Below are 21457 nucleotides of genomic sequence, written 5' to 3'. Positions count from 1 at the left end.
GTACAAAGTGTAAACTGTAGGGCTGGACTGCCTCTGGATTAACACCTACTAGTTATACCTCAGGGGTGACCTGAGCGATAAATCTCACACCTCACGAGATCCCTTAAAATCCAAGGGCAGGTTGATAAACTGCTGCAGGATTAAACTGTCTTAGCTCTGCTGCAAAACATGTCAAGATAAACACTACATTGATACACTGAAAGGTCGGTGCATACAGGCCTCTGCAGGGCTTAACCACGCCTGAACCAGGACTGCAATGTGAATTAAAACATGTGCCCCTAATGCTGGCATGAATCAACAGCCTGAAAGATTAATTGTAAGGATATAGCCATGAAAGAGAGAAAACATCAATGAATTTGAAAGAACAGAGAGAGAAGAGGACAGAGCAGAAAGAGGGAGAGTTAATGAATGAAAGATCTGTGAAATTGGAGAGAAAACAAATGATGGATCCATGAAAGCTTGAATGTAAATGAAAGGATGAGCGAAGAGAGGAAAAAGCGAGCATTAGACGGAGATGGAAATACCAGAGGAAGGAGGATAAAAAGAGGTCATAGTACCGTGGTGGAGTGAGATAAACAGATAGAGGGCTAAGAAAATTAAAAGCAAAGGAAAAGACAGGACGTTGAAAGAGTGGAGAGAAAGATGAGAGACACAGAAGAATGAAAGAATGACAGATAGATGGATAAAAAGAAGCGAGAGGCTAACCTGGAGCCTCAAAGACACTAGTCCCTTTGACAAGCAAAGGTTGAGAGTTCAGGTCCCAACAATGTGGCTTTGACCATCTGTCATGTAGATCAGGTAGTACATGTACTCCACTTACACACAGGAGTTAAAGGAGGTGTGTGTGTGTGTATCTGTGTGTATTTCACTGCATGTGTGTGTCTTGTACACATAGTGGGAGTAACCATATCTTTTCTTTGTGGTATTTTTTTTTAATATCTGTCCAATGGGTTAGGTTAGGGTTAGATGTGTACATGTGTGCATAGAAGAATACATGTGTACGTGTGTGTGCATGCAACAGGCCAGCCAAAATCAACCCCAGTGTCCACAGCGATGGCCGTTGTTTTAACATTCATGTTATAAATCACAGCAGCAAACTCCTCACCAAGGGGGGTTCAAGTCCTGACAAACTATTTTTCTAAACTTTCTACATTCTGCCACACCCTGAAGACTGAAGATAAATAACAGCAACTCTCCCTGCTGACTGACCCTGTAGTCTGCTGTTGATCTGATCTATTGTTTTACTTTGCTCTGTTTTCTTCATCCGGACTCCAAATGCTATTGAAAAGCCCCTACAGTATGTAATTTGTGTTTTCAAAAGTAATTACATTACCCAGTTCTTCTGGTAAATCTATTGGCACATTTAAACAACTCAACAGACCTACACTCACATACTCAACACTTAACACGTTACACACTCAGCCAGCCTACAGTTAGGAAGTATTTATTGACAGTCAGCTCTGAACACAAACACAATGTATTTATTTAAAAGACAGGTATGTAGGACAGCAACATCAACAACTAAAACACTATGAAATTGTGTAGGTTACATTTTGTGAAGGGGTCAATGCAGGGTGGATGGACTGTAGTAAGAGAGAGAAAGAGCGAACACATGGGCCAGTTATAGTCTGTAAAGCCTCAGTGAATTAAATCACCTGACACATCTCCCACTGATGCTGCTCTTTAACAGGGGTGTCACACTGTGGTCTACACATGTACCTGTGGTGTCACAGGTTCATTTTCAAATCTTTTATTGTCTGTTTCCATATGTTCCTTGCATCACTCAACTGCTTGTTATTTAACATGGGAAAACTAGTCATTCAACTGTACTGTACCAGTTAAGGACAGGAAAACATAATAATTGTTCAATGAGAAAAACTGTAAGACTATGATGCAAACCCACAACAGTTGAATGGCAAATGTTAACATCATGACATTTTTGGTGCTCTATCTGACACCTCTCTGTGCATTGGTAATGAATGCAGAATACAGCTTAAATACAACCCTAACCATAATCCTTTTTTTCCCAATATAAATATTTTTGGTTGACAGGTTGGCATTACATTTCAAGCCAAAATTGTTGCATATGAGTCAAATTTGTAGTAGACTGCATGATTGCTTCAATTTTCCAACCTTGCCAACAAACATTTTAGCTGAAAACCAATGTACATGCAGTAGAAATTCATAGAACTCGCATGGCCGTCTACAAATTCATCCAAAGCTTTTAATACTTTCAACAAATCTTACAGAAAAGTTTTTACTCGCCTGGACAAATGTTGAACTTGGCCTTCTCCCATACGTCACCGTCAAACAAGAGCATACTGGGTCATGGTGTTGAAATAACAGATGCCTTGCCAGTTTTATAGTAAGTCATGCAGTTCCAACATGAGAGAGAAACATCCCTTCACCGCCTTCTTTCTGAGAGAAACATCCTCAGCTCTATTATTGTATTTTTCACTGGAGACATTAAAGGATTAGTAGACATTACAATATTGTTCACTCAGTCCATCTGGACCCACCAGCCAGCAGAAAGCAAGCACACAAGAAAAGAAAGAAAGACAAAAAAAAAAAAAAAAAACTAAAAAAACTAAACTAAAAAAAGGTTATTTCTTCTAGTGTCATTGCAGTGTCTTACCATTTGTCACTTTGGCTCACAACCAATGCAAAGTGATAATGAAACAGGCCAGAGGTGATGGGAACCCTTTTTAATGCAGGATGGGAGACATTACATGTCACGCACTGAGGTATTGTTGCCCGCCTCTCATGCCACTGAAACAAACACACACCCCCTCTTGTAGCAATCAATTAGTTCCACTGGAGCTGTTGACAAGAAGAGCTGAGCACAAGGGACTCCACTGTGGACTGATGTATCTATTACACAGCAGCCGACAAACACATAAACACAAATATAACAGTTAACTGAGGCCAGTGTGTGTGCATTCGTGCATAGTTGGGCGGATCTGTGTGTTTTTATGTTTAACAGACGCAGAGTGCTGCCAACTATTGTGTAATGTAACCAGCTGTCTTACTGGTGTGCACTTGTACTGTAATTTGCTGCAAAACAGAACATCAGATGTATACTTTCACTATTTCATTCAGTTTACAATTGATTTCTGATATCTTTATGTTCTCAGTTTTGGTTGTTTTTTTAAAAAAAAATCAACTTTTTTGTTTTGAGACCTTCTTTAGGTGCTCTTTTTTGTCCTTGAAACAAGTTTGTAATGAAACATTGAAAAAATGTATTGGTTTTGTTTCTTTTCTTGAAAAATGCAAAAATACAAAGGAATAAAAGATGGATTTTTTAAACGTTTTTTTTTATTTTTTTATTTACTGTGATGCAGAAAACTTCATATCTTCACTCCAGCCCTTACACAGAAATACATGCATGTCTGTATTTTGCAACGTACAATTAACAATGCGCCTATGAGGCCAGCAGAGATCTGGCTGATCTCTTTGTGCTGAAAAACGTGAGAGCCAACGGAGAATTTAATAGAGAGTTGGAGCCCTCGGAAAAGGCGTCGGAGGAAGCGAGGGAGGGATGAGACGTGAAAGAGTTAATCCTTAGGAGAGGGTGAGGGAGAGCGATAGCATTGATCGCTATTGAGAGAGAAAATGTAGTATGGATACTGATGAGGTGAAAGGGAGTAAGGACGGGGGAAAATTGAGGAGGGAGGATGACTGATTTCTGAGGCAAAGGGAGGAAGGGTGAGATTAAGAAAGGAAAGAAGCAGGGATGAGGAAAAGGATGGAGGAAAGCTGGGGTTAAGAGAAGTGAAGTTTGTCATGGATCCTTTTGGATGATGGAAAGAGAGAGAGAGATAGGTGTGTGTGGTACGGGTGAGTAATGGAGTTAAGAGTGGAATAAAAAAGGGAGGAAAAAAGATGAAAGTAGCAAAAAGAGAAAGATGGATAGAGAGAAAGGGACGGGACGTCAGGGAGGGAGAGAGAGAGAGAGGTAGATAAAAGGAGAGAGAGGAGAGGGAGGGATGATGAAATGAGGGGAGAGGGGGAGGCAGAGGAGGGTGAGGGTTGATGAGGATCGAGGGTGATGAGGTAACACCCTGTGCTGTGTTTTGATTGGCCCAGCAGGGAAGATCGGGTAACAGGAACTCTGATAGGCATCCTGAGACAATAGAGAGTTTAAGTGTGTGTGTGTGTGTAGGTGTGTGTGTATGTGTGTGTGTGTGTCTAAGAGAGAGAGAAAAGAAGGAAGGAAAGAAAAGAAAAGAAAGAAAAAGTAAGAGAAAACTGAAACAGAAAGACAGACATAGAAAGAAAAATAAATGGAAATCATACTGTACAGTCACTAGTTGTGTGTGTGTGTGTGTGTGTGTGTGTGTGTGTGTGTGTGTGTGTGTGTGTGTGTGTTCCCTCTTTGGTGCTCATCTCAATTTTCATGGTTTTATCACATGATCACATGTGGCTCTGGTAAAAGATTGCACGCTGTGTGGGTAAAGTGACATCTCCAGTGAGGAACAGTAACAGGTTGGCAGGAAATCCCAGGATTTACTCTGCCATGAGTTATCTGCTTTATGGTATCTGAACAGATCCTGTGAGTTAACACAATGAAAACAGATATCTCAGTCTAATATCTGTGAATTAATACTTTCTAAGTAACCGAGCCTTACAAAGAAAAGCTGAAAAACATCATGTGAATCTCAGCAGATTTGCTCCCTTTGTAAAAACTTTATTAAGCAACTTTATAATGTGCAAAAAAAGAGATGACTAATAGCTTTTCATTCTAAGTACAAAAAGTAATTAAATTCAAGAACCTGATGAGGAAAATCAGAAAGGATGCACTTGCAAAGTAATACATGAGATCTGGGGGGGAAAACCCTGCCAGATTCTCAGAGAAGAAAAGACAACAATCGTCAATTCATAATAAAGTTTATGTGTGAGTCTGAACTTTGCCGTCCTGTCACTATTACTCTGTGCTATGACAGGCTGCAGCTGTGCCTTTCTCCAGCTGCTGCTGCTCTTTTACACAAGACACAGAGAGCTATAGAGAGAGAGAGAGAGGAGGTACATTTTCATTTAGAGAAATAATCAAACCTGTTTGTGGTCCTGATACTGATACCTGATCTTGCCCTGCTAATATTTTTCGCAATGGCCCCTTGAAAAACTCCAACGTATTTTCCAAAAGTAAAATTTCTGATTTATTTGTGTTTATGTCTGGTCATCAATGTTGCCTAATCCTTATATACGAGAGTTAAGAAGGATAGACGAAAGAGGTTAGACGATTCTTTTGATAAAATGTATTATTTTTTATACATATGCATGTTTTTCTGTTTTATGTAAAGCACATTGAGTTGCCATTGTGTATGAAATGCACTATATAAATAAAACTGCCTTGCCTTGCCTTACTAACTACAAAAATGGTATACTATAAAGATGGTATATAGTACATGCTGTGTACAGTTTGTTTGTAGTATTAAGTTTGAGGGTTTTTTTTACCATGTTCACGATATTAATTTAGAGTATTGATATTCGCTAATGATCAGAAATTGCACATAGGTACAACTAATTAAGGCTGAAGCTGATGGGAATGTCATGAGCTCTGCAGATATTCATTATCAGGTCAAAATTCAAGGGACCACCAGAATCATAGCAGAGAGCGACTGTATACCATACATCATACAGCAGCTGTCGACTTATTTTATTCAAAACCAATGATGTCAACTTCATGGCAGTGCTAGAGGAAAAGTCAGGGAGGTTAGTGGGATTTATCAGCTGGGAACCATTAATGTCTGTACGAAATGTTGTGCCAATCTCTCCTCCAAACACAGAGATAGATATACTGTAAGTGGAAATTTTGACCCGCTCGAGGCGCATACGCACATATACTGAAGTTGAGAAACTGTATGGAAATATATGAATTCACTACTTATGTTTAATATTTTAACTTTCTACACACTCACAGTTCAGATATGAATGATGTGACCTAAATTCTATGCAAGGATAACTTAATAAATGTGACAGTACTAAAACAATATTTTTTTTGCATACTCTTTCTTCACAACATGCAGTATGTATGAAAAACCCTTTTCATGAGTAAATTCAGATCAGAAAAAGATCCATTGTGTTGGTCATTAATATATTTATTATCTAACCCAGAAACCCATCATAAAGAAAAACTGTGTGAGGAGGTAAGAATGTATGGATGAGAGGAAATATGAGACCAGGGAGAGGAGGGTGAGGATGAAGAGGGGAGGGAGTGGTGATACAAGGAGAAACACTGTGAGATGACTTTTTGTGAATGCGGCAGATTCCAGAAATACTTGGCACACTGCAACAATATACAGCCGAGATCTAATGATACCCTGGGAAGTCTGTCAGTGGTGTAATGAGTCTAATGAGTCTTTATTTGTTGTGAGTGTGTGTGTGTGTTTGTGTGTCAGAGCTCATAAAAACAAAATGTCAAAGAGAAATATTTAGAGAGAGAGAGACTGACAGTGAGTTTTGTTGTCAGCAGAGATGGGAATAGGTATAATTGAACCAGGGACTGTTTGATTCACGATGTAGTGTGTGTATGAGTGTGTGTATGAGTGTGTGCCTGCGTGCGTGCATGTGTTTCTGGTATGCATTTTGTAGCACAGGGGGTCTAATAGGCTTCAGATGTGTCCCCCTCTCCGACTGAGCCAACAATAACACTGATACTGTAGTGTGTGCGTACGTGCTGGCATAAATGCACGTTTAGGTATGTGCATGTGTGTGTGTGTGTGTGTCTTAGTCTGCAGCTTATCATGGTTTACACTTTGCCTGTGCCTAATTTGTACATTAGAGATGTCAGCATGAGATTTGGAAGTGAACTTTTTCAATCTCTCTCGCTCAGTAAATCTTTTTCTCCTGATTCTCCTCTTGAACCCACTTTCACTCTCGTTTCCAGTCCTGTCCAGACCCTTTATCATTAAATGCAGTTATGGAAATATTGTGACCGTTAGTCGATGTTCCAAAACAGGGGCCCCAACAGAGACACTCCCAATGAAAATTGTTTCCTTCATGTCCTGTCCTGGGCTCTGTATAAGTGACGATCTCATACAATATGGAAGAAAAACACCTTTTCCAAATTTAAAGGATAGGATAGGAATGACTGTACATCAATTTTTTATATTAAGGATTTTTTTATTAAAGTGAATTCTGTAAGGTGTAGATTGATTCATTTTTGTCATTGCTACATTTGCTTTCATAGAAGATCAGATGATCTGTAAGGACTGCACAATGTTGGCATCGCCCAACTGTTCTGTTAGACCATCCATCCATTTTTCTATAAGTAGTCATACTGTTCACTAACACAAGGAGCTCTGTCCCAGCATGTTTAGGGCAAAAGGCAAAAAGGCAGGGTAACCCACATCAGTGCCTGAGCTGGTAAACTTGTTGGGTTTTGCCCTTGGATTGGTTTGTTTTCACATGGACAAATTTCAAGCGAACCAGAACACATCTCTTTGTTCCCTCCACACATCGTACATCGTTCTATCTGCCAAATAAAATAAAATAAAAAAATCATGTGCTGCACTAGTCAGACCTTGATTCACTCTCCAGCAAGCTGTGAGCTACTGTTGATTTTACTCATCTTAGCTGTTAGAGTATGCTTTGTAGTTGGGTCGGATCAAGGTCTGACGTTCTCAACGATCCCACAGCAAACGAATCGCTCCACTGTTTGTCCGGGATCAGTCAGACCCTCAAAGGGTCTCATAGGGGTTTTTGTCCACACCCGAATACATATGCTGTGTTCAGACCTTCCCAAACAAATCGCTGGATTCAACCAGACTAAACAGCGCTGGTCTGAAAACGCTCTCAAAGTCTTTGGACCATCAAAGGAGACCAGAACACCAGGTGGAAACATATGCAGACAAATAGAGAATGATCAATCTCCATAAACAAAGATCTTTGAATATCAGGAGGAAAACCTGCTTTTTCTAATCAAATGTTGCTGTTACAAAACATTTCATTACTCCAATTGCAGTTGGGAGCAAAATCAATATAAAATATTCATCCACTAATACTGACTTCACTTTCATTATAATACGTCTTTCCTCTGTCTTATCTTTATCAGAGATTTGATTAAAATGCATTGGTCTTTGGGTGATGAAAGAACCATGCAAGCCTCCAAATCAATCAAAAATAGCAAATATGGAAATGGTCTTACAGCAGCAGCAGCAGCAGCAGTGACTGAGATTGCAAAGTGCTCGTGTTTGACAGACACCAGGGCATGCCCCGACCCGACTGAGCTGAACGCTGACAACGAAAACAAATCCCAGAATAAATAATTGTGCACATATCCTTGTAGTGGCTGAGGGTGTGTGTTGCGATAGCTGAGATTTGACACGTACAGTGAAACCAGATGCTCTTTTGTGTGTCGCTTTGGTTTGGCACGGCTGCTGTTTGTCAATGCAGTGTTGGCTGGCTGCCTTTAGGGTAATAAGACACATTGGAGACAGATGTAAAAGTTTCCCTATGGATGCTGTGAGTAATTATGCCGATGTATAGGCTCTTAAGGCACAAGATGGATAAAAAGAGAGACGAGAGACAAATCTAGTAGCAAAGACGAGAGAGACAGGGAGACTGATGGGCAGACATGAGGGATGAAATTGAAGACATATTTAAAAGCGACTTCAAGAAAAAGGAAAATAAAACCAGAGAGGAAGTTGGAGGCGGATAGACAGAAGAGACAGAGCATGATGAAGTGTAGAGTGAGGTTAAATGGATAGATGGAAAGGAGGTGAAGATGGATAGACAGCAGGAGAAAGGATGGTGAGAGGTGAGACAGTGGTGTGGTTTCCACATTTGAAGCGATGAACTGCCGGAGTGATAACAAGCTACAGATGGAAGCTGTTAGCTCACCTTTTCCCTTCTGTTTATGTGTGTGTGTGAGTGTGTGTGTGTGTGTGTGTGAGAGTGTGTGTGTGTGTCTGTGTGTGTGTGTGTGTATGACTGTGGTATACATGTGCTTATATTTTTGCTGCTATTTGATGGAGATTTATGTATACATGTGAGTGATTAGTGAGATACAAAGGTTGAGCTCAACAAGAGAAAGAGCCATCAAACAAGCCTGTGCTTAGATGATTTAATGATGAAAGCTCAGGAAACTAGATTTCAGAAAATGTTGTGTGAGACAGATTATAAGTGATCTAACAACTTGTAAAATGCACCGAGACACTCCTGCACAGTGTAGCATATACCACATGTGATAATATACATGTTGAGAAGCTGATCACTGACAAAGACACAGAACATTTTAAATTCTGATCAGTACTCCAGTGCTCCTTTTTCTCTGAGTCTCACAGTGCCTGTTTTAAACCCACGATAGGTTTGTGCCCTAAATTCACACCAAGCTGCACATGTGGAAGAGGTGTACTTTTTTTCATTTTTGTGCCTGCCACTTGGATGCTATATATAGGTCCAACCCTGCAGCAAAGTTACTAGAAATGTAATGCTGGCTGAATTTCGTTCTCTCTCTGAATAATGAAAAAATGCTGTTAATTCACATATTTGTGACTTTTTCCAGAATGTGGCAAATCTACTGTACTTCAGTTATCAGGGGTTTAATAGTCCTAAATCCTCATATTTAAATACACAGGGCTTACAAATATGTGAAAGCTCTACCATAGTCCCAGACAGTATCCATCTTCCACAATCTTCCCTGTCAAAACAAAGAAGTGTGCTGTGAACATTAAATCTCGACCCTACACCTACAGTATCTGTGAAAGTTCACCAGCACAAACACTGCACACACATGGTCTTCTCACCGCACGGTCTCTTGTCAGTCTTGTCATTCGCCAGCCGGAGGTCATCTCAGGGCTCAGAGCTGTGTGGAAAAGGTTCAACATGTGGAGACAGACAGTCATCAGCTGAAGACGTGTAGAGCCGCCTGCATGTTGTTCTGATAAACGATGTCATGAAAGCATAGATTAGAGCTTCCTGCTGAAATATCTGGCTTCAACTGGTCTGTTAGGTATCAGTGCAGGTGTTTAATCTGCAAACATACTTAAATTGTTTCATATGCTGTGTAAATATGGCAACACTATCTACTTTTCATCGAACAATTGCCAAACATTTTACAATATCTCTGAAGAGAACATTTGGTATGAAAATGCGTATCATATAATGGCACAAATCTCAGTAATGTGAAACAGTCTTTTCTGTTTATGCTGCCAGTCTCAATAAATCTATCATGCATCACTACATTTTCTGTCTATCTTGTGGATTTCTCTGCACGTCTGTCTTACTACTCATCATTCTCTAACTCTTACCAGCCAAAAAAGCCACAAAGCCTCCAACTTTATCTTTCTTTCTCTAATTTTCTCTAACTCTCTGTATTCCCGCACTACATCCCTGATGTCTTGCTGCTTTTATATCTCCCATATTCTCTTGCCAGCAGCTTGAAACTTTTATATCCAGTGTTTCTTAAGAAAGCTCTCCCCTCATCACTGTCTTCACAAGATTTTTTAACATCATTTAACAGGGATTGACATTGGTTGGCCTCAGCGGAGGACAGTGTTTCACCAGAGTTGTCTGTTCATCCTGTTATTGATTTGGCTGCTGTAAAGACCCTATTAGTTAATATATATGAAACATGATAGAGTGTTAAACTGTTAAAAGTGTACTCCCCTCACTGTTAAGCTGTCTTCTGCACTGGTAATGAGCGTAATGTAGGGTGAGGCTCTTTGGATGTGCGTATGTGTGTGAATGCCTGCAGGCAAAGAAGCTAAACTGGAATAAGGGTAAAGAATGACATCTTTGTTTGTGTGTGTGTGTGTGTGTGTGTGTGTGTGTGTGTGTGTTGTAATGCTGAAATGATGACTAAATATATTTTTCGACTAACAGATAATGAATAATTGACCATTACAATCATTTATGAGGCAAAAGTCCCAAATATTCTCTGCTTCCAGTTTCTTAAATGTGAAAATTTGCTGCTTCTCTCTGTTTTATATCATGTAAATTTAATGTGTTTGGGTTAATTGGACTTTGACATTTTTTTTCCTTTTATGGACTAAATGATAAATTGAGTAGATCAGAAAAATAACTGAGAGACTAATCTATAAAAACAAAATGTTTTAGCAACATTTGTGTAGAGTATGCATGTGTTTGTGGACACTTAAGAGTTCGAGAAATAGAGATTTCTTGTAAAAACAGGTCAGCTGTGTTTGTGTTTGTCTGCAAGGCCTCCCTGATGGACAAGGTGTCACTGGTACATGGGGCCCTTACGCGTCACTCAGTCAATACCCTCGTTGAGTGGCGAGTGACTGAGGCAACTTTCTCACTTTGTGTGTGTATGTGTGTGTGTTGGGCCGTGTGAAAAAGAGAGATAGGAAAAACGAGCGTGACAGACGAGTGATGAGAGATAGACGGAAAGCCGATTCAGCCAAAGGACTCCTCCGCTGAGGATTTGGCATATCAGTGACGCCTACTCACACATATTTCTCTCCTCATCTCTTCACCTAGAGACACAAAAGAGAGAGATGCGAGGTGATAAAGAAGAGACAGAATGGGAAAGAGAGAGAAAGAGAGGCAGAAATAAGAGGTGTTTGTGTGAGAAAGTTAAAGATTTTTGAAGCTGTGGGAGGTGGAACAACTGAGAAGCAGCAGGCTTCAGGTTTATGTGCTGTATACACAGTGTGTGTGTGTGTGTGTGTGTGTGTGTGTGTGTGTGTGTGTGTGTGTGTGGGTAGAGGAGACACCCCACGTCTAGCTGAACTTGAATTCAACCCATTCTCTACTACTCCTGCAGAGTCGTTGCATCAACCTTTTGACTTTGAAGCTGGTGCCAGATCAGAGAAGAGAGCCAGGTGCAGCCTGGTGGTTACAGACAGACTCCTGCTTGCCCACTAAAGAGAGTGTATATCATGTGTATGTACCCTCATAAAGTCAGGCACGTGGCAAACTTAACATAACTTATCATCATGACTAGATTTAAATGGTTAGCTCAATGTGACATTTTTGACATTTAGTAGTATGAATTATTGCCAGCTTTGGCCGCCTACAGTTGCACATGAAGAACACTAACCCAACCAATGTGTGTTAGAATAAATATTTCTTGTTCTGAGACTCAGTAGTCGCTGGCACTCAGGGAAACATCCTTTAATGTTCAGGAATGATTTGCCGACAGCAGCAATAGGAGCATGTTTAGAGACAATACAGTGAAACAGAGGGCAGTCTTATATCTGGATTCCCACGAGAAACTCAGGAATCTTGTAGTACGGAGTGATTTTAGTGATGTCTCTACCTATTCATTTCCATTAAGAAGGTGATGAATATGGTATGAATCCTCTCACTGCTGCAACTATATCCCTCCTTGTTCAATCTGATTGACATTCTGCCTGCTAAATGGTGAGATCAACCTCTATTGAACCAATCTGACAGACAGGATGCTACTTATTCAGGAAACAAACACAGGAAACTTATGGAGCCCACTGTACTAGACTCGCTTACTGAGCTAACACAAAAGGAGGACTCTGACGCACAGAAAGAGGCTGAAGCCATTATCAGTCTTATTAGTCACACGTGTGTTTGATTACTTGAGAACATCCTGCTGTTTCCTTGCTGCTATAAATGCAAGCAGCAGAGTAGGAGGGATGCCACTTGCTGCGCAGCGCAGGGATAAACACAATAATAGTGTTTTATATACATTTGTAAAAGGAGCATATTGTTCATCTGTCACCACAGTGTGCAAGCAAAGGTTTTCTGTCCAATTCTAAGGTGAAAGCAGTTGTAGAGTCGGGAGTTGGGTGAAATAAAAGGATAACAAGCAGGTGCAGCTGCAACAAGCGAGGCTGATTAGCACTCTGCTGTAGGGGCAGGATGCAGAAATATTCTCACAAACTTTCTTGACTTCTAAGAAATTTGAAACAAGTTCACTCAGGGCTTTGATCATAGGCCTGAGCAAGTTTGGGTAATCTCTTTAATGATGTAATGTAGCTTTTAATGATGTTCCATTTAGTTGTTCTTTGGTCTTTAATCTGTTTTCTTTCTCTTTTTTTGCTGTGTGCAGTTAAGTTATAACTTGTTATTTAATCTTCGTGTGTAGTGTCTTGCATTTTTGGTTCCTGCTGCGATCGTATGCTTTATTACTTGGCAGGAATGTATTACAATCTTCTGATAAGTGTGAAAACTCCTCCACCGCTGCATCATTATCTCTCCTACTTTCCACTCCTCCTCATCCTGCCAATACTCATCCTGTTCTCTCCTCTCTCTACAGACCTGCTAGCAACCAACAGGTCATCTATCTTCAACGGTCATCAGGGCCAGCTCTCTCTTACTGCCATGTTCCTGGATGAGTACCGTGACCGCCTCTTCCTAGGAGGGAAAGATGTCCTGTATTCTCTCATGCTGGGACCCACCAGCAGCGAGTCCAAAGAGGTGAGGTCATCGGAGTGAATAGCTTCAATCACTTTAAGTTATTTTATTAATGGTGTTCTCAAGAGTTTTGTTCTGCTCTAATGATTGATGTATTGTAAAAGGTTTGTTAATGTACAGTTTGTTATTCAATTTTTGTTTTAAGTTGCAGTAACTCTGCAAGTGGTTCTAATCTATAAAAGATGATGTATAACATGAAGAGGATTTTCAGGTTTTCCAGATTCCCCCTTTGCGGAACATCTGTTATAACACTCTGTCATAAATCAAACATAAACATGGTGACTCAAACCTGAACAACCATTTTATTGTATATTACTGCCATTGCATCATCACTGAAACAGTGTCGGAAGACAGTGATGAAAATATTTTTTGAAAGCTTGAAGAAAGCTAATTTCTAGTAAAATAAAGCATTGATCAAACACCTGTTTCTGGGATCTGCAACTCTGGACTAATCATTTACTGAATTAAGTATATTTAGAAATGTCTTTAAAACGTGTGAATAAACAAGCACAGTTTCAGTAGGATGTATAGCATCAGTGTTATTTTCAGCTCTACTTTACCTCTCTTGTTGTGTAAATAGGCTCCTTCTAACCTTAACCTCATCAATCACATTAAGTACTGTATGGTTTCATACCCTTACTGCTGCAGGCAACATTGTAAAAGTGCACCTTTAAAAAAAAATCCAGCTCACCTTTAATATGAACATTCATTTGTCATTCAAGCTTGTCAAACACAGCTTTTTTGCAGTGAGAGTTACAGTCACTCACCGGAGAAAAATGAGAGTTGAATAATGACCCTGAAGTCAGGGGCCATATTTGCAGAAGATCTTATTTTACCACTAGGAGTCCTCCTAAGTGGTGCTAAAAGTTCCAAAGAGTTTTCTCCTAAGAGCTATTTTCTGCTAAGAGCTATTCATAAACCTGAGAGCAACTTCTAAGAATAGAGAAAAACTTGTAGGCTAAGAGGAGTGGGGCTGACCCGTGTGTGACTTACACTTACAGTGACTTACACAGTGCATGAATACATCCTGTCAGAGGACTGAAGCTGCTGCTGCTGATATGCTGCATTCACTGCACACCCTGTGCTGACATTGTGTTCGGATGCTTTGTGAATTCAGCCCCAGATTTACTCTGTCATCACACACCAAGAGTCTGCTGACAGAGAGAGAGAGATAAGTAGCAGAAAGAATGCCGTCGTTCTAGGTCTGTTTTACTTAATCTGCAAAAAGATTGGATTTTTGATTTTAAAACCTAACTGTTGAAATAAAGTCAATTTATTTTGGGGTGATATCGACAATGGTTTAATTCAAGAAGACCAGATATATTAACAATCATGGAAAAACGTGTGTCTCTTATCAGAGTGGAATTTATATCTTATGTAATTTATTCAGTGCAAGAGAAGAAGACATAGATATGAGTTTTGCTGTGATTTGTGGAGTTATACCTTTTGACTTATATCTTATGAGCTTTCTGGGAGTTTTTATTGGAAAGCTTTGACTACAGGGAAATGAGTGAGTTTAAATGAAAACGAGATTTCATTTCATCTACATGTGTATCTGTTGAAGAATAGTGCTGGGAAAATATGCAGCATATATTTATACAGATATTACTTTGCAGGAGGGTGCACAGTGTACTCTGTGTTTCATTAAACGGGTTTCAAGTGAGCACAGAATAAAAATATCTCCTCTCACTAAAGCAGAAATCCCTGATGTGCTTCACCACTTTAGGAGCAGCAGAGTGTGTGTGTGTGTGTGTGCGCGCGCTCATGGGTCAAAGACAGAGTGAATGGGGAAACTGGGAATTTAAGTACACAGTGAGCCAGATGTCGCCCACCTTATCCACCCTTTAATTCCCCTACATCCCTCTCTCAGCCTCCTCTCACTGCTCTCCGTCTTGGCTGCTGATCACACATGAAGCTCACTGATATTTTAGTTTGCTGAACGCTGAGGTTTAATGCCCATGCCTCTATCAAAGGCATCCATTGTGAAATCTCACTGTGATGCCAGGTCAATGAAACAAAGCTTTACAAGACGAAACACATCTGCCAAATACTTCATAAACCAGTACTGAAAGACAGAGAAAAAGAAGGATAAAAAAACACCCAAAATGACTGAATTCACAATGTTTCCTTTCACATAAGGGATTATCACTTAAGCACAACATGTTGACGTGACAATGCTGCTATGACAACCTGCATTGATGATGAAAACTTGTCTGTCTCACAACTGAACCCTGCATCATTTTGTAAAACATTGTATCTTTCTGACATTAAAGGAGTTGTTCAGCATTTTGGGAAATATGCATAGTTTGGTTCTTTCTGAGAGTTTATTGAAAAAACATTATGTTGCGCCTATTTCCAATGTCCAAATAATACAAGACATTATTAGTGAGCTATGAAGGTGATGATAGGCACATTTTCTAATTGTTAATATAGAGCCGGACTAGCTGTTTCCCTGCTTTTGTATTTGTATTATATTTTTAAACCCAGCATTCAAAGTTGGCCTCTCCTCCACTGCTCGACCAGAATGAGCTGAGAAAGAGAGATCAAGCTCGAGAGAGAATGAAGAGAACAAGCAGCACTGACGAAAACACAATAAAAACCTTATTTTCTGATTGTTTCATGGTGGTTTCATGGCATCTTAAAGCAGAAATAAACACGCCCGCACCTCCTCACAACCCTGTGGGAAGGTTCTGCATGGCTGGATTTTGTTTGAATGCAGAGCTTCATCCTGTCCGCTGTGGTCTCTCTGCTCTGTGTGTGTGGAGCTCAGCCCCACCCTGAGACGAGAGTGGAGTAGAGGAGAGAGACGGAGACACCGATGTAACCTGGTCACTACGCTATGAGTCTAAACCTCACACCCTACATGCTGTTATTGGCTTGAGGCTAAAGACTTACTGCCCAAAGGTTGATGGCCAGAAATGATGCCCAGAAATGACCCAAACACAGTAAAAGGGTCTCAGGGTCTCTGTAGATATATAAACCACCTCACACTTCTAGTGGGTCATAAATGATGATTGAGGGCTTTTTTCTGGATGAGTCTACACATTGTTTTGTTTTAAGGAAAATCTTGTATGCCTATAAATTACAAATAAGAAAATAAATCATTATCAACCAAACCTTATTCTTTGTAATATGTCTGATTAAATATGTAGATTTAATTGGAAACTGTTGCAAACCACTGCTGCACCAGATTGTAATTTTCTAGGTCAAACTCTGTGGACCTCAGTTTACAATATCTGCTTGGCATAAAAGTCAATCTGCCACCCTTTCCACTATAAATGTGACTAACAGTGTAGTAAAATTGGAAATTGGAGCTAGGTGTTATTCTTAACACAAGGGTTTGGTTGAAAACAAGTCAGACTGCTTTAAATCAATGAGTCCAGCGGGTTTCTGCCTTAAGTCTTAAACTGCATCCAGTTCCTACTGAATCAAATCTGGGAATTGGAACACTTCTTTAGTGATGATTACCCAGGAAAAACTAAAACAAATACTGATTTAGTTTATGTAAATGTTTCACATGATGGAATCAATATTCCACTTTCTCTTTACTAAAGGATAAACAGATTGACTGGTATGAGATATACCATCTTTGATTATTTTATATAAAACATTATTGTTTGTTTTTGGTGGGGTGTTTTTTGTTTTGGCCTGAAAATGTGGTTGGCACCTTGTAAAGACTTTGTCATAAGTTTCAGCATATTCAGAAAATGTGTTTATTTTGCTCAGGGTCTTGTTACGTACAGTGTATCTTGTGTTGCTGTGCTTTCTTGGTGATTTTAGAGATGGCTTGTGGCCCAGCATAGTGCAGCTTTATTGTAGAGTAATCCCTTTGGCTTCCAAGGAATACACTACGCACCGTAAAAAGTAGTATGTTGATAAAAGCAGAGGTTGTGGTGAAATTTAAGCCTCCTCTCTTGGGACTTTTTGCTCTTTGGGTTTGTTTGAGGGTTGAAGAGAGTAAAGGTTCTTTAAATATTGTGATCCAATATTTAAATCAGGTAATTCTAGTCTTGTTGCATCCTGCTTTGTTCAAGAATAAGTTAATTACATCCCGTCATTCTATCTACTGTATCTCCAATGAAACAGCAACAAACATTGCTAAAATCAGCATGCTGCAACATGATGTTGCTACATACAGTACAGTGGTTCCAAATATTTTTCTGCTTTTAGAGTTACAAAAAGTAAAAGTTGAGTGCACTTAAACAATACAATAATATAATTTGACAGGGAAAATGTATTTTATTGTGCCATCAACGACCACAGGGCATAGGGGACTCTTGTCAAACATATAAAAGTTATTTTTCTGTATTGTTAAAAACAAGTGGGGCTAATCCAGATCACATTTCTCATTCCTCTTTAGGTATAATGTTAGCCAAAAAGACAATAGTATACTGGAGTTTGTTGTTGTATTCCAGGTCGTTTAGCACCTAGTATGTGTAGAAAGACTGATTCTATCCTAATTTGAGCTTATTTCTCAAGAATTGTGTCTCTGGGAAAACTCCTTTCCTTCCTCCTTTCAAGGTGCTGTTCGTTGACAAGAGTGGTTTCATTGTCAGAAATGAAAACCAGTTTCAGTTTGAAGTTAAAGGACTGTGTGTGTGTGTGTGTGTGTGTGTGTGTGTGTGTGTGTGTGTGTGACCATTTTGCATAGCTCACTTGTTTCCAGCTCTGAATAGACTTCTTTACTGTTAAACACTGTTCCAAGTTCAAAGGACAAAGAAATAGCAAATGGAAATTATGTTTGAGGGTGGATTAAAAATTTAATAGCACTTTGAAGAGGCTGAGTCACAGTGATGAAGTGCCGAGTTAAGATAAATAGAGGAAGAAACATGGATGGCTGGTGGAGATCAGCCATAGATCCTAAACCGTGCGGAGCAAGAATCTTGGATGGAATATTATACTGACTCAGACCACTACCAGCCAGGTTTTAGGCAAGGCTTGATTTCATGGTATATCAGTATCAGTCAGACATGCTATCAGGGTGCTGTAGGTCAGAGTGTGTGTGTGTGAGAGAGAGAGAGAGAGAGAGAGAGAGAGAGAGAGAGAGAGAGAGACCTATCACCAGGCACACATTCATATCAGTCCAGCATCCTGGAAAAGAAACAGTTCCAGAGAGTAAAACCATTTCAAGCCAAGTTTTAGAGCAGCCATACTTAATCTAATGGATTCCCACAAGCGCAAGCCAGATTTTAGAGAAAAGCAGGTCAGGCGTTAGACACACCTTCCAATCAGGTGGTGTCTAACAAAAAACAAATACTAAACAAAAATCTTATCCTCCTTATCATCCCTTATTATTAAATCCCATAATATCTCTATTAAGTACAACACTGAGTGATTTCCCACAGTCCCTGTAGGAATATGGTAAAGTTGGCACAGTAACATTGTTTCTGTTCAGGTTAATCAAGTGAAGTGCAACTCAATATGTTCTTATTGTTGGTTTTCGGATATTGTAGATATTAAAAACATACATAATCACATTAAAGAGAGTTCAAAAGTAAACTGAAGCAGAATAAGACTACTATTTAGCAAATTCCCCAAAATGCAAGTAAAACACTTTTGTGCAAAATCTAACCACAGTGCTGTCAAATCATTACGCAGATTTATTTTTCTGCTTTTTTTATTTTCAGCAGTGATTTTTGGCTGTATACTGCTGGACTGGATTGGTTTGACTTTTCATCATCCTCTCAGTTTGATTCATATTCATTTATCTAACACTGTGAATTTTCATTGAAATGGTTTGTAAGACTAGTAAACTTCATTTTAGGGATTGATTGGCTGAGATTTTGTTCTTTTGCACTCCACTGTATTAAAGCATATTACAGTGGTTAAAATATGTCAGTGCCACATCCTTTATCTGTATAGGCCTTTAAATGAAGTTGACTGCGTGTCAGAGAATTTCAATCTGCCTGAGCCAAGTTTCAGTCATCCTGATTTACAGTGACCCACCATGCTGGCTGTGATAACCTGGGGTTCATAACGGAGGAGATAAAATATGTCTAGAACTTTTACCGGTGATATAGAAATTTAGTGTGACAATCAAAAGAGGAGAATGTGGTTCAGTTTTGAGCCAAAGATGCAGAAACAGAGATTCATTTGTTTCTTAAATTCAATTCACATTGTCCATTTTTGTTTCTATCACTTCATCACGTCAAATTCATACACACTCTATAACAATCCCATACAGTAGATACCAGAGCAGCCAGACACACACACACACACACACACACACACACACACACACACACACACACACACACACACACACACACATTCACATGCTCTCTATACACACACCACTAAACAGAATCAGACATAGTAATGCATGTCAGGAACATTTGTTTTCCTCTCTGGTTTCTATTCTGTTCCGTTAGCCAAAACAAAGCAGTTTGCTACTGGACCAGACAAAGACTTATTGTCTGAGAGAAACCCTCTGGTAGTCTGTAAGAAACTACAACATTACACACGTCATTGAACTCAATACTAAGACAGACTTGTTCTTTCCTCTGCAGTGGCAATTTGATTTCATTTTTCATTTGCAGAAAGCAATATGGTGAAAAGTAGCTCCATTGTTTCAGGTCCAAATTTTAATTCATGACGATCTGAGATTGACCTCTTATTGAATTGGCAGAATGAGAGGAAGACTTTGGGACTTTCATAATCAGGCAATCTTGGATCTATACTGTGAGAACTTGAAAACTGAAGAGAGTTTTATTTGTTTGTCTTTTCTCTTTTTTTTAATCTCCAGATGGTCTTCTATGGATACACTGAGGATTTAGCTGAGCGCAGCTTTGCTGCTTGTCTATAGCCAAAGGTCCAGTTTTAAAATTAGAGGGGACAGAGCAATAACTTAGCAGATTAGCATCTAGTTTTCATAGTATTTAAAAGTTTTTGTATGTTATTGTTGCTGTGAATATTGTATAAGGACTGTTGCTTTAATTCATATTGAGCAAGTAGTTCTGAAAGCACACGGTTAATCTGATGGACTAGTCAATCTTAATTACACTGTGGGCTAATTAAGATTTGACTTTTTTCTATTCTATTGCAAAATCCTGCTGCCTGTTCCTCTGAATTTAAGAATGCTATTTTCAGTACAAAGTAGTCCAAAAGTAGTACAAAGTGACAAAAAGCATCATTTATTTGAAATATCACTTCATCACTGGTCAGTCCACAAAGACACTGTCAACAGTTTTCAGCTTCAGCAGAAAGTAGTTCCAATAAAAACTGTAAAGTAACTGCATTATCCAAAGGAACCGGTACATTAATTTTTATTTTAAGGGATTTTTTGGGGGGGGGATAGGGATATTTTTATATCTTTGTTCCATGCAATGTACAGAGATGACCAGAAATAAGGGAAGAAAGATTTAACAAAGATCCCTGGTTGGACTTACACAGGGGAAGTTGCAGGTAATGGTTGGCACTGTAACCCCTGAGCTTTGGGAACACCCTGTGAAGTTTTGATCATAGTTTTATTTCATTGCTGTGAGCATGACAAAGTACACTCACCTCCATTGTTTAAGGGTGGAGGCAGAAATCTCAGAGACAGATTATCTCAAAAACTGGGCAAATAAAACCAAATTATCTGCATGACTAGATACCATTAGAGGTAAGTGAGAAAATATGTTTTGACGTAATTTGGGTGAACTGATCTGGCATGAGCTTCAGCATGTCCAAAATGATGAATGTGTCTGTCACGTCTCAATCAGCACTACAGCTTTCCAAGCCAAAAGTTAAAGCCGAAAGTTTTGGGCTCATCATTCCAAAGTTTTTCCTTCATCATATGCAAAAGATCCACTCTGCTCAATTGGCTTCTAATTGCTATAAAACAGAATTTGCAGGGACAATAATTCAAATTTAATGACACATGCTGACAATTGTTTTGATTGCATTTACAGTCACATACTGTAAAGAGTGTGTGGCTCCCACACAGCAATTACATTTTGCAATACGACTGAATAAGGTGGTTATTTGCATTACTTAAAGTTATGAGGTCATTAATCATTGCACTGTTGTTTCTCTTTCCTCTTCTCATCCATCTTTCTCTCTCCATCTTCTTTCATAGATCTATTGGCCACCGAGCAACAGAGAAGACTGCATTCAAATGGGA

General features: G+C 39.4%; 1 protein-coding gene across 1 annotated transcript in view; it reads left to right on the top strand.

Annotated features, from left to right (window-relative positions):
- The first annotated feature begins 8748 nt into the window (after window positions 1–8748).
- sema3bl (sema domain, immunoglobulin domain (Ig), short basic domain, secreted, (semaphorin) 3bl) overlaps window positions 8749–21457 on the top strand; it is a 50621-nt gene continuing 37912 nt past the window's right edge. Inside the window, exons 1-2 of the mRNA XM_053317925.1 lie at window positions 8749–8758; window positions 13196–13356. Of these exons, the coding sequence (XP_053173900.1) occupies window positions 8749–8758; window positions 13196–13356 (171 nt within the window). The remainder of the gene's footprint in view (window positions 8759–13195; window positions 13357–21457) is intronic.

Source organism: Scomber japonicus, chromosome 4 (assembly GCF_027409825.1).
Source record: "Scomber japonicus isolate fScoJap1 chromosome 4, fScoJap1.pri, whole genome shotgun sequence".
Lineage (NCBI taxonomy): Eukaryota > Metazoa > Chordata > Actinopteri > Scombriformes > Scombridae > Scomber > Scomber japonicus.
This window is presented reverse-complemented; position numbering and strand designations above follow the sequence as displayed.